This window comes from Colobus angolensis, unplaced genomic scaffold (genome assembly GCF_000951035.1).
Source record: "Colobus angolensis palliatus isolate OR3802 unplaced genomic scaffold, Cang.pa_1.0 Scaffold7, whole genome shotgun sequence".
Classification (NCBI taxonomy): domain Eukaryota; kingdom Metazoa; phylum Chordata; class Mammalia; order Primates; family Cercopithecidae; genus Colobus; species Colobus angolensis.
This window is the reverse complement of record NW_012120709.1, coordinates 9208146-9220375: the sequence shown is the minus strand read 5'-3', so window position 1 is coordinate 9220375 and position 12230 is coordinate 9208146. Positions and strand designations below refer to the sequence as shown.

The 12230-nt window shown below is 38.3% G+C and overlaps 1 protein-coding gene across 1 annotated transcript; it reads left to right on the top strand.

Moving 5' to 3' along the window:
• Positions 1-52: 52 nt before the first annotated feature.
• MMP12 (matrix metallopeptidase 12) lies at positions 53-12135 on the top strand. The gene is made up of 10 exons (XM_011926635.1): positions 53-202; positions 1926-2173; positions 3100-3248; positions 3333-3458; positions 7000-7161; positions 7689-7812; positions 8634-8767; positions 9151-9310; positions 10820-10926; positions 11868-12135. Exons 1-10 carry the CDS (start codon positions 101-103, stop codon positions 11966-11968), a joined length of 1413 nt encoding a protein of 470 aa, XP_011782025.1. The 5' UTR covers positions 53-100; the 3' UTR covers positions 11969-12135.
• Positions 12136-12230: the final 95 nt, after the last annotated feature.

Genomic DNA, 12230 nt, shown 5'->3' with positions numbered 1-12230 from the left:
TCACAGAGCTTGGACTAAGGGCTATATAAAGAGGAACGGTTCAAGAACTTAGACTAGAAAGGAACAGAATAAACTGAGTTGATCCACTTAGAAGTTTACAATGAAGTTTCTTCTAATACTGCTCCTGCAGGCCACTGCTTCTGGAGCTCTTCCCCTGAACAGCTCTACAAGCCTGGAAAAAAATAATGTGCTATTTGGTGAAGTAAGTATGGACTCTACAGTATTTATCTAGCTTGATGTTTGTCTTTAAGATTTATTGCATTAACCAGTTTGTTTGTTTGTTTGCGTTTAAGTGTCAGCTGAAAATTGGTCTAGGAGGCTGTCTGCTTTCAGTATTGTTCTTCTTGCCAAAGAGGAATATACAAAAGAGGTATTGGTTTTGAAGGAGTGTTATGAAATTGGCAAGTGAACGTGTTTCTTCTTCTAAAACCCTTTGGCCAAGAAATTTCCATTCAATATAATTGGCATTCACTTCTGTTATGGTATTTTACACTAATCATTAAATGTCAGTTAATAATCTGAGATCTGAACAATGGCTGGATTAATATAACCACTTCAGGCTGCCATGATAATTTAAGCATATTCCCTTTACCCTCAGTCATCTCAGATATATCTTTATAGCTTTTTTTCTCTTTTTTATGGTGATGGGGTTCCACTATGTTGCCCAGGCTGGTCTGTAATTTCTGGGCTCAAGCAATCCCCCGCCTCAGCCTCCCAAAGTGATAGGATTACAGGTGTGAGCTGGGCCCATCTTTATAGCATTTTTTTATGGATTTTTTTTTTCAATTCTTAATTTCTTTTCCTTAATTAAAAGAGTTTGGTCCCTATTTTTTAAGATGATTTTAACATTGAATTTATCATGATTGTCCATTTTGTTTAGCTTTGAGTTTTTAAGCAAGAAATTTGTGTCCCAAATTATATGAATAACATTAATAATTCATTTATCCTTTCTTTTCTTTTCTTTTCTTTTCTTTCTTTCTCTCTCTCTCTCTTTTTTTTTTTTTTTTTTTTTGAGATAGGGTTTTACTCTGACACCCAGGCTACAGTGCAGTGGCACGATCTTGGCTCACTGCAACCTCCATCTCCTGGGCTCAGGTGATCTTACTGCCTCGTCTTCCCAAGTAGCTGGGACTACAGGCATGTGCCACCACTCCTGGCTAATTTTTGTATTTTTAGTTGAGACAGGGTTTCACCCTGTTGCCCAGGCTGGTCACAAACTCGGGGGCTCAAGCTATCCTTCCACCCTGGCCTCTCAAAATGCTGGGATTACAGGTATGCACCACTGTGGCCAGCCTGGGTGACCAAGAGAGACTCCTGTCTCTTAAAAATGAATACATGACATTTTAAAAAAGATATTTCCACTGGGATTCCGGGAATAAATCTAGCTAGTAGTTTATGACATGTCTTTGTTTTTTTGTTTGTTTGTTTTTTCTTTTTTTTGAGACAGAGTCTGTGTCTGTCATCCAGGCTGGAGTGCAGTGGTACAATCAGGGCTTACCGCAGCTTCTACCTCCCAAGCTCAAGTGATCCTCTCACTTCAGCCTCCTGAGTAGCTGGGATTACAGGCATGCACCAATGCTCTGGGATAATTTTTGTATTTTTTGTACAGAGGAGGTTTCGCCGTGTTGTCCAGGCTACTCTTGAACTCCTAGGCTCAAGCAACCCTCCTGCCTCAGCCTCCCAAAATGCTGCAATTACAGACCTGAGCTACTGCTCCTGGCTGACATGTCTGCGATAGTACAAAAAATTAAGACTTTTTTCCTGATTATAATTAATTGTCCAAACAACAATAATGTAACCTGTGAGTAAGATGTGCGAAATTCCTGGTCCAAAAGCATCAGTGTGCCATTGAGTCATATATGTGGAGCTCCCAACAGAAACTTTTCTGTGCATAATTATGCATTGCTGAATGTATTTTTTTCCAGAGATACTTAGAAAGATTTTATGGCCTTGAGATGAACAAATTTCGAGTGACAAAAATGAAATACAGTGGAAACTTAATGAAGGAAAAAATCCAGGAAATGCAGCACTTCTTGGGGCTGAAAGTGACTGGGCAACTGGACACATCTACTCTGGAGATGATGCACGCACCTCGATGTGGAGTCCCCGACGTCCATCATTTCAGGGCAATGCCAGGGGGGCAGGTATGGAGGAAACATTATATTACCTACAGGTAATGTTGGTGTATGTCGCCCTGTATTTTTCTACTTTCCCATAGGTCTGACTTCTAACCTGAACCAGTTAGACAGCCCTAAATCTGGAAGTAAATAAAGGAACCTCCCTCAATTGTTAATGCTATCTCTGTTAAGATTCATTTTCTCTAGAAGGAAGAATTGTTCACTCGGGGGAGAATCGTTTGGCTTGCCAGTCCAAAGCAGATTTTAAAAGCTGTAAATAAGCCTGGTGTGGTGGCTCACACCTGTAGTCCCAGCACTTTGGGGGGCCGAGGTGGGCGGATCACGAGGTCAGGAGATTGAGACCATCCTGGCTAACACAGCGAAACCTCGTCTTTACTAAAAACACAAAAAAATTAGCCGGGCGCGGTGGCATGTACCTGTAGTCCCAGCTACTCGGGAGGCTGAGGCAGGAGAATGGTGTGAACCCAGGAGGTGGAGCTTGCAGTGAGCCCAGATTGTGCCACTGCATTCCAGCCTAAGTGACAAAGCGAGACTCCGTCTCAAAAAAAAAAAAAAAAAAAAAAAAATTCTACAAATAAAAGGAGAATGAAGCTAAATTTACTATAAATAAGATAATTTACTAAAAATAAGAGACAGGGGAACTTTATAGAGTAGTCAAGATGGATAAATGCAGAACCTGGGAACAGGAGCAAAAAGCATAACCATCTATGAAAGCAAATCCTTCCCAGTGATGATCTGTGAGTTTTAAATAAGAAGAAATTAAGTTAGATTTTGGTTAAGCAGGAAGCTGTCCAAGAAAAAAATGTTTCTGTACTTAATGAAGCAAGTTTTAAAATCTGGACTCCTGATTTATGAAATGATCCATCTTCCAATTGTGCTAGCAAAAAAAAATGAAGTATTGTGGTAAGACAAAATTAACACTGCCTTCCATACATTTTTCTCTCTCTTTTTGATGATAAAGAATCAATAATTACACACCTGACATGAACCGTAAGGATGTTGACTATGCAATCCAGAAAGCTTTCCAAGTATGGAGTAATGTTACCCCCTTGAAATTCAGCAGGATTAACACAGGCGTGGCTGACATTTTGGTGGTTTTTGCACGTGGAGGTAGGGAACCTGTACTTCATCTTTGTCGTTTGGCATGATCTATAGGATGCATAGAAGGACTAATTTTCTTTCCTTTTCCAAAAGCTCATGGAGACTTCCATGCTTTTGATGGCAAAGGTGGAACCATAGCTCATGCTTTTGGACCTGGACCTGGCATTGGAGGGGATGCACATTTTGATGATGACGAATTTTGGACTACACATTCTGAAGGTGGGAAAAAAAAAAAAACTAAGCAAACAGAAAAGGAAAACAACAAAAACCCTGACAAATTCAAAATTCTGGTTTCGAGAGACTACATTCTGACAAATGATTATATGATGGAAAATCTTGTTCTGATTATAATTTTGCCTCTAAATGAAATTTAACACTTTGTATGGGTGTCGATTTCACCCTCTATAAATTGAGGATATTAAACTAGATCATCTTCAAGGTCAGTTCTAACAATCCATGAGGATGCAATGAACTATGAGCTGGTTCATTAGCATAACCTCAGAGGAACCTTAAGAAGCACAATATGAAAAGGTAAAAGCTGTTATTTAGGTGGTAAGTTTTTTGTTTTTGTTTTTGTCTTAGACAAGTTCTTGCTCCGTCACTTAGGCTGCCATGACATATCATGATTCTAACTCCCTACAGCCCTGAACTACTGTGCTCAAGCAAACCTCCCACCTCAACCTCCCTAGCAGCTTAGGACCACAGGTGTGCACTACCCACCTGGCTATTTTTTTAATTTTTTGTAGGGACAGGATCTTGCTATGTTGCCTCAAGAGATCCTCCTGTCCCAGCCTCCCAAAGTGTTAGGATTGCAGGTGTGAGCCACTGTGCCCAGCCTAGGTGATAAGTTCTTGACCTAGTGAAATCCATAAACTCAAAAACAAACACATACTAATTCTGTGTGTGCCAACAATTAGAGGATAAGATGGTCATCTGCATGATTCATAATATACTGACAATTTCTTAGGTTCATAGAGACCAGAAAAGAAAAAGTTATAGAGAATCTAGATATCCCTATAGAGAAACACAAGATTATACAGTCATGTACTTTCAAGTGGTCTTGGGATAAAAATTTCAGAATGTTCAACTGAACATTTAATACCTTGGGGGCATTTACAGAAGAACAGTAACTTACTATCCCCTGCAGATAGTTGACATGGGGTTAATTAAACTCCCCTGTTATTTAGGGGAATCACTAGCATGGGAAAATCCTAACCATCAAGACAGAAGCCTTTTTAATTTTTCTATTGGAAATTTTAGAGTGTATGACTCCGTCATGTGGAAAGTAAATGGGGAGAGAGTCATCAATAATATTCTCTACTCAGCATCCTCCTCTCTAGCTGATATTGCACAAGTTGGATGGCAATATTTTTATAAATACTATGTCCACCAGAAAGACTGTTTTAATCTAACACACAGCCTGAGGCTTATAAAGTTTTTGATGAGAAGAGGACTTTTATATTGTCAAAAGACAGATCATGTAGGATTAGGTGGTTGCTGAACTGCAAATCCTCAGCGAGACATGTTGTATGTGCCTAAATTTTATCCCAGGTTATTTGGGGGATTGTAATTCCTTCATCTAAAGTGGGATACATGTGCCATTTAGCCTCAAAAAAATGTTTTGGAATTCTAATGGACCTTAGAAGAGTAATTTAACACAGCTTTCTGTAGGTAGAGGAAATTAAGACCAAGAGAAGGTTAGTGGCTAGTTTGTGGAAAAGCTGGGCCAGAATATGCATTCCTACCTCTTAACCCAGTATTTTCTATCTGTCCATGTTGCCTTATTTTTTAATTGGATTGATTAAATGCTTTCTAAAGGTGAAGTTATTTATGACAATTATAACATAAAATGCTTATTTTCAGCAGTTTTTGTTGTTGATGTTGTTGCTGTTATTTGCTTTTTTTGAGATGGAGTCTTGCTCTGTTGCCCACGTTGGGGTGCAGTGGTGCAGTCTCAGTTCACTGCAATCTTCGCCTCTAGGGTTCAAGCAATTCTCCTACTTCAGCTTCCTGACTAGCTGGGATTACATTACAGGTGCTGGCCACCACACCCTGCTAATTTTTTTTTTTTTCTTGGTAGAGACGGGATTTCACCATGTTGGCCAGGCTGCTCTCAAACTCCTGACCTCAGGTGATCCTCCTGCCTTGGCCTCCCAAAGTGCTGGGATTACAGGCGTGAGTCACTGCATTCAGCCTCAGCCTATTTTCTTTTATCCAGTAAATCAAATAAACAAATAGGTCAATGCTTGCTGATCTAGTCTATTACAGTATTGGGTGATGAGGTTACTTGAGTACAGAGACGAAAAGGACACAATCCAACCCTGAGCACACAATCTAGTGAGAAACAGAATACAAACATAAACCCATTATTTCCAGATGAGGATCAGTGGTGGTGGCTCATAGGCATATTACAGGAACTGAGAATAGTTCAGGTTTAGGACAAATTGTAAAAACTTTGCTTACTCTTCCCAGTCTTGCTGGGAAGGTTACTGAACCCATGATATAGAAAATTCTTGAAGGATTTCTGTCTAGACACTCCCCAAGACAGTGTAGGCTCTTTGCACTTGGGTATGGGAGACTATTCCAAAGCCAGGCTCTGCAGCTAAGTGATGTGTGACTCTGGGCAAGTCAGTTCTTCTGAACTGCAATTTTGTCATAGAAAAAGATAAAAATGAAGGCATTGGACTAGGAAACAAAACTGTTAGTCAGGAATTTTCAAATATTCTGCATATTGAGAAATTCAAAAGAAGGGACACACTCCTCTCTCTTCTCTTACCTACAAAGGTGTATTCTCTAGGACATACCACAAAAATGAACAAGGATTTCTTATGGGACTCAAAAGGAAAGACAGATGTAAAACCAGACTATTTTAATCATAGATAAAAATGGTAAGCTCTGAGTGGGGCTCAAAAGAAAAGACAGAAAACACTGTAACTTGGTAGTCCAAATATGTCTAAATTATAAGTGCAGACTCTTTTAAGAATTAGTTATTTTTTCTCTTTTTTGTTTCTTACATTCTTTCCTTGAGTCATATAGACTCTTTAATTTTATTTAGAATCATGTGTAGTAAAAGCATAAACACTAATCTTGGCTCAAGCACTTAATTTGATTAATCCTATAGATACTGTTTCCTCATCTGTAATGGAGAGCATGGTGGTTTCCTTTCAGTTGTATGGGAATTAGACATAATGTATTACATTTCTCAGTGACTCACAGTACCTGAAACTTAATGATAGCCTTATATTTGGGTTTACGAAAAGATGATTGCTAAAGACATTTTTTTCTATATCCAGTGAAGCTTCATGAGGACTAAAACCAGAATTGAGTCATGAGAGTTGAGAATTATTTAGAAGCAATGAAAACTGTTGAAGGCAGCTCTGAGTTATTCCAGGAATTTTTACAGCAGAATATATTTCATTTGTCTACTAGTACAGAGGTCCTTAACCCAAGGCAATTTTATCCCCAAGGAGATATTTGACAATGTCTGGAGACATTTTTTGGTTGTCAAAACTAAAAAGGATTTGCTACTTGCATTTAGGGGTAAAACCTGAGATTTCTAAACATCTACAATGCATAGGACAGCCCAGACTACTAGCCTATAATGTCAGTAGTGCTGAGGTTGAGAAACCTTATTCAAAAGGGTAGAGAAATAAGTAAAAGATTCTCAAATGTTTCTTTTTCACTGTGTCAGATATCATGTTACTGTCCAAGATGATAATGCATTTCACAGCATTCTGTCTTTTGATTGGTTTCTTCTTAGGCACAAACTTGTTCCTTGTTGCTGTTCACGAGCTTGGCCATTCCTTAGGTCTTGGCCATTCCAGTGATCCAAAGGCCATAATGTTCCCCACCTACAAATATGTTGACATCAACACATTTCATCTCTCTGCTGATGACATACATGGCATTCAGTCCCTCTATGGTGAGTTGAATTTCTTTATCATTTTGCCAAATAAGATACTCGCTCTTATGAATAGTCTAACAATATCTATATTTGGATAAAATGTTAATATCTGTCTTTTTTTGAGCTCCATAAGAACCCTCTGTAGCAGGTGACACAGGTATTAACTTCATTATATAGATGAGGACAAGAGACATAATAGGTTAATATCAGAGCCAGAGGCAGAACCAGAGGCCTCAAGTCTCATATTCTTTCTATCCAAGATACCACTGCCTTATTGATGAAGGCCACACATTAAATAATCCATTAAATAATCCATTATAACTGGAAAAGGAAAGTAAAGATAATCAGATTTTCTTCCTCCATGATATTGCAATCATATGGAAAAAAAATACCTTACTTTATGCTTCCTGTGAATGTTATAGAAAGCTTAAAATGATTTTGATGCAATGTTCATTAAGAAAATTGAGTACTTAAAAAATAACAGTTCCTCCTCTGAAATAAAATGCAGATTTTGTTTACTGATGCTTCTTGAAATGTATTTTCAGGAGGCCCAAAAGAGCACCAACCCATGCCACAACCTGACAATTTAGAACCAGCTCTCTGTGACCCCAATTTGAGTTTTGATGCTGTCACTACAGTGGGAGATAAGATCTTTTTCTTCAAAGACAGGTAGGATCATTTTCATATCTAACCAATATTAAAGTTTCTGCCTTTAAACTTTTTTGTCAGAGAACAGTGGGAAATAATTGAAAATGAAGTAGATGAAACTTGTAAGCAGGAACTTGGACTCGATTCTGTAGGCAGTGATGAGATCTTAAGGGTTTTCAAGCAGGAGACAGGTGTAATCACATTTGCGTTTTAACTAGAGAACTGGTGTGTAAAAAAGGATTTGCAGTAGGAATCTGGGATGGGGAATCAGAAGACAGGAAACAGAAGCCAGACTATTTTAATTATAGATGAAAATGGTGAAGTCTGAAACTAAGACTGTAAAAGAGTACCTATGCAAGAAACTTGATTTCCTGGTTATGGAGGAGAGAATTCCAGGATAACTTTTCGTTTCTTTCTTAGAACACAGAGTGAAGCAGATATTGGTGGTAAGGAGGGGCAGTTGGGAAGACTAACATTTGTCAAGTAGTACAAATATTTCCCATTTTTGAGATTATAAGACTGAGACACTTGAGGATAGGTGACTTCCTTGAGGTTACAAAACTGGTGAGTGGATTGTAGGGTCACACTAGAAGCTTAGATCCCTGGATTCCAAGCTCCAGGGTATTTCTGTATATCAGATTGCTTGTTAAAGTCATTGTTATTATCAAAGAGTTGATTGATATTCTTTCCTTATGGATACATGAACATCAGACATCCATGGAACAGAATGTGAAGACGATGGAAAGAAACATTGGGTCTTTTCACAGGTCCTTCCTATTCACATGCCATGGTTCTTGAGTCCACATTGTTTTATAACATGTGTTAAATGTCTTTCATGTCAGGTTCTTCTTGCTGAAGCTTTCTGAGAGACCAAGAACCAGTGTTAATTTAATTTCTTCCTTATGGCCAACCTTGCCATCTGGCATTGAAGCCACTTATGAAATTGAAGCCAGAAATCAAGTTTTTCTTTTTAAAGGTATTTCTAATCTTTAGTTTTGCCATTGAGTTTACTTCAAGGAAGAGAATAAATTAAGAAGAGACTAATACTTTTTAATAGATATAGGCCAAGAAACCACTCTTGATTTTATTAATAGTGGCTCTGAACTGTAAACTAGAATAGCCTAAATACCTAAGTAATACATACAATTTCTGGGAAAAGTTTGTAAACTATAAAATAGTAATACTTGTGAAAAAAAAAAAAAAACCCATAGGAACCAAGGAAAAGAGACTATGTTTAAGATCAATAAGCAATACATTTTATAACTGTGGGAAAGGAATTATGTTGTTTATAGTAAATCAGTATTTTCTTATTACTCTTTCTGTATAATTCAAATTTACCCTATTTCTTTGTCTTCACAGATGACAAATACTGGTTAATTAGTAACTTAAGACCACAGCCAGATTATCCCAAGAGCATATATTCTTTTGGTTTTCCTGACTTTGTGAAAAAAATTGATGCTGCTGTTTTTAACCCACATTTTTATAAGACCTACTTCTTCGTAGATAACCAATATTGGAGGTGAGTTTTAACGGTTGGTCATTTCACCCCTCAGATTGTGAAATAGGCATGGAATGAGGTTTTCTAAAAGGCATGTTTTCTGTGCAAGTTCCCAAAACTCCTTGACCTTCCAGGGAGAGAGATTAAGACTGAAATAATTGTTGTCAACCAAGTTCTTTGTGTTTTTGGTTTCTAATATATGAAATAGTAGATAATATGTTTTTTTAAAAAAACACTTTAAAAAATATCATCTTATTAATCATAGTGGAAACACATTGGAAAAGAGTATCATAGATGTACAAGACCAAGTATTTAATCTACAGTCAGTTTGGAGGATTATGGATTTCCAGATTCCTTTCTATAATCACCGGATTTAAAAGACAAAACGAGAAACCATCCTCTAAATGACAGGAGGTCAGGAGGTCCTGCAAGGTCTTCCTTAAAAGAAAGTCATATGGTCAAGTGAGGATAGGAGCTCATTTGAGTGTCTGTCTCTGTTGTCTCAAGTGTCTAAATTTTGAAGGAGGAGAGGATTCTCTATTCCTTCTTCTGGGTAAGCCAGTCATTTCCTAGATTGCTTACCTGGTTGACATGAGACATAACGTATATGTTAAGCTTACATTTACAACTATTATTTATTCTTAAACATTTAAAACTCAACATCTAATTCCAATTGAATACCGGGTGCTTATGACTTGAATTTGTCCACCAGCCCTTAGCCCTGTTTGAGAAACAAAACTTGATTTTAGCAAATAACACTTTCCAAAGAGCTCATAAATGGGCGTAGTTTGCTGTAGCCTGTTATTATGAACATTGACATTTCACCTCTGAACAGTGGTTCTGTTTAGTTTTCTGCTTCTACTTGGCCCACGATTTTTCCCTTAAAGGCCAATGAGAGAATGCTAAGCAAGTCATAAATACTTAGAGAACCAAATTGAATAAAAACAAGACAACGGTTAGATTCAGTTGCCACTTGGAAGTCTAGAGAGATACAAAACTCTTTCCACTTGCTGGTAAAAGAGAATTTAAGAGAGAAACTAGGATATGACCATACAGCCTGTAAACGAAAGGGTTTATTTTCAATTTCTCTCAAACATGTGTCTATAAATCCCTTTGGTTCCCTGGCTCTTAGCCCCTTGACCTGTTTATTATCTTCTTGGGGGAAATGGGTATTTTTGTCTCAGTGAATAGCTTTGAAAAGAAGACAATGACAAGCAACTGAAAAATTGGTCACTGGGGCCTATGCTGTAGCCAAATCACCTTCTATGCCAGACTCTATGAAGCAGGAACAAGCACTAGTGGAAGTATTATGGTATAGTGGAAAAAAGACTTAACCAGAGTCAGGAAGCATAGGTTTGAGTCCTATAGGGACTTAGAGGAAATCAGTGAACTGTTTAGGTCCTTGGTTTTCTTCATCAGAACAACTTAAGCCCTTTGGGGAACAGCTCTTCAGTAGAGAAGGTAGGTTTGTGGTGCATATCAGGAAAACCACTTTCTGACTGAGTTCCTGCTGGTTTCTTTCTTGCTCAGGTATGATGAAAGGAGACAGATGATGGACCCTGGTTATCCCAAACTGATTACCAAGAACTTCCGAGGAATTGGGCCTAAAATTGATGCAGTCTTCTACTCTAAAAATAGTAAGTAGATGAGGAAACCATGAAGATACTGGAAATGTCATTTCAAAACTATAAATCCTCTAAGATTAGAGAATAGGGCTCCAAATTGGAAAGGGACAGGTCTCTGCAGTTCCCCACAGGGCCACAAGGAAAAACTCACACTGTACGTGGCCCTGAATAGGAGAGCTAGAATGAGCAGGGGCTGGTGGCACAAGTGGTGTATTCCCAGGGTTATCTGGCAGGCAGCGGGAATGTGATTGTTCCTATTTCCCATGTACCTGAGTCTCTGGAATTTCCTTTGACCACATCAGCCACACAGTATGTGCAAGCAAGCACATGGCAGCCAAGACTCAGGCAGTCTGGAGTCTCACCCTTTCCTACACCTTGTACTTTTGACCTTTCCTGTAGTCCCTTCTGCCCTCATAGGCCCTCATGGACTGGGGACTGAGGGTGGGTTGAGAAAAGCTTGAGTTTGTGTCGTATGTCTTCAAACAAGACCAGCCTAAGCAACTATTCAAGGGACCAATAGTTTTTGTTTGTATTCCCTCCCCTCCCCAGTGTTGTTTCTTCCATCAAAGCCCCTGTGTGCCCTAGCTGGGTCTGATATCCTGTCTCATGAGTCCTCCACTTGGAGTATGACTGGCTGTAGGTAGATGTTTGGGGAGCATGATACCAAGGGTCCCCAACATTTACATTCTCGAATCACATCTCATCTTTTTTTTATTTGTTATTTTTTGATTAAAAAATAGAGATGGGGTCTTGTGATGTTGGCCAGGCTGATCTCAAACTCCTGGCCTCAAGCAATCTTCCCATCTCAGCCTCTCAAAGTATGTAGTAAAGGGCATGAACCACAGCCCATAGGTCATCTATTCTAGATAATCTATGAAAACACATTTGTGTTGTTGTTGTTGTAAAGAAATACAGGGAGGGAATTAAACTATTTAATTTGTTTTCATTTTCAGAATACTACTATTTCTTCCAAGGATCTAATCAATTCGAATATGACTTCCTACTCCAACGTATCACCAAAACACTGAAAAGCAATAGCTGGTTTGGTTGTTAGAGATGGTGTAATTAATGGTTTTTGTTAGTTCACTTCAGTTTAATAAGTATTTCTTGCATATTTGCTATGTCCTCAGTGTACCACTACATAGAGATATGTATCATAAAAATAAAATCTGTAAACCATAGATAATGATTATATAATATATAATATTTTTCAATTTTGAAGACTTCCTACTCCAACGTATCACCAAAACACTGAAAAGCAATAGCTGGTTTGGTTGTTAGAGATGGTGTAATTAATGGTTTTTGTTAGTTCACTT

Bases quoted from the DNA above. Each gene is read 5' to 3' on its own strand.
- MMP12 (XM_011926635.1), top strand. From the start codon at position 101: ATGAAGTTTCTTCTAATACTGCTCCTGCAGGCCACTGCTTCTGGAGCT. The intron at 3,249-3,332 runs GTAGGGAACCTG...CTTTTCCAAAAG, and splicing joins GGTGGTTTTTGCACGTGGAG to CTCATGGAGACTTCCATGCT. The intron at 10,927-11,867 runs GTAAGTAGATGA...TTTCATTTTCAG, and splicing joins AGTCTTCTACTCTAAAAATA to AATACTACTATTTCTTCCAA.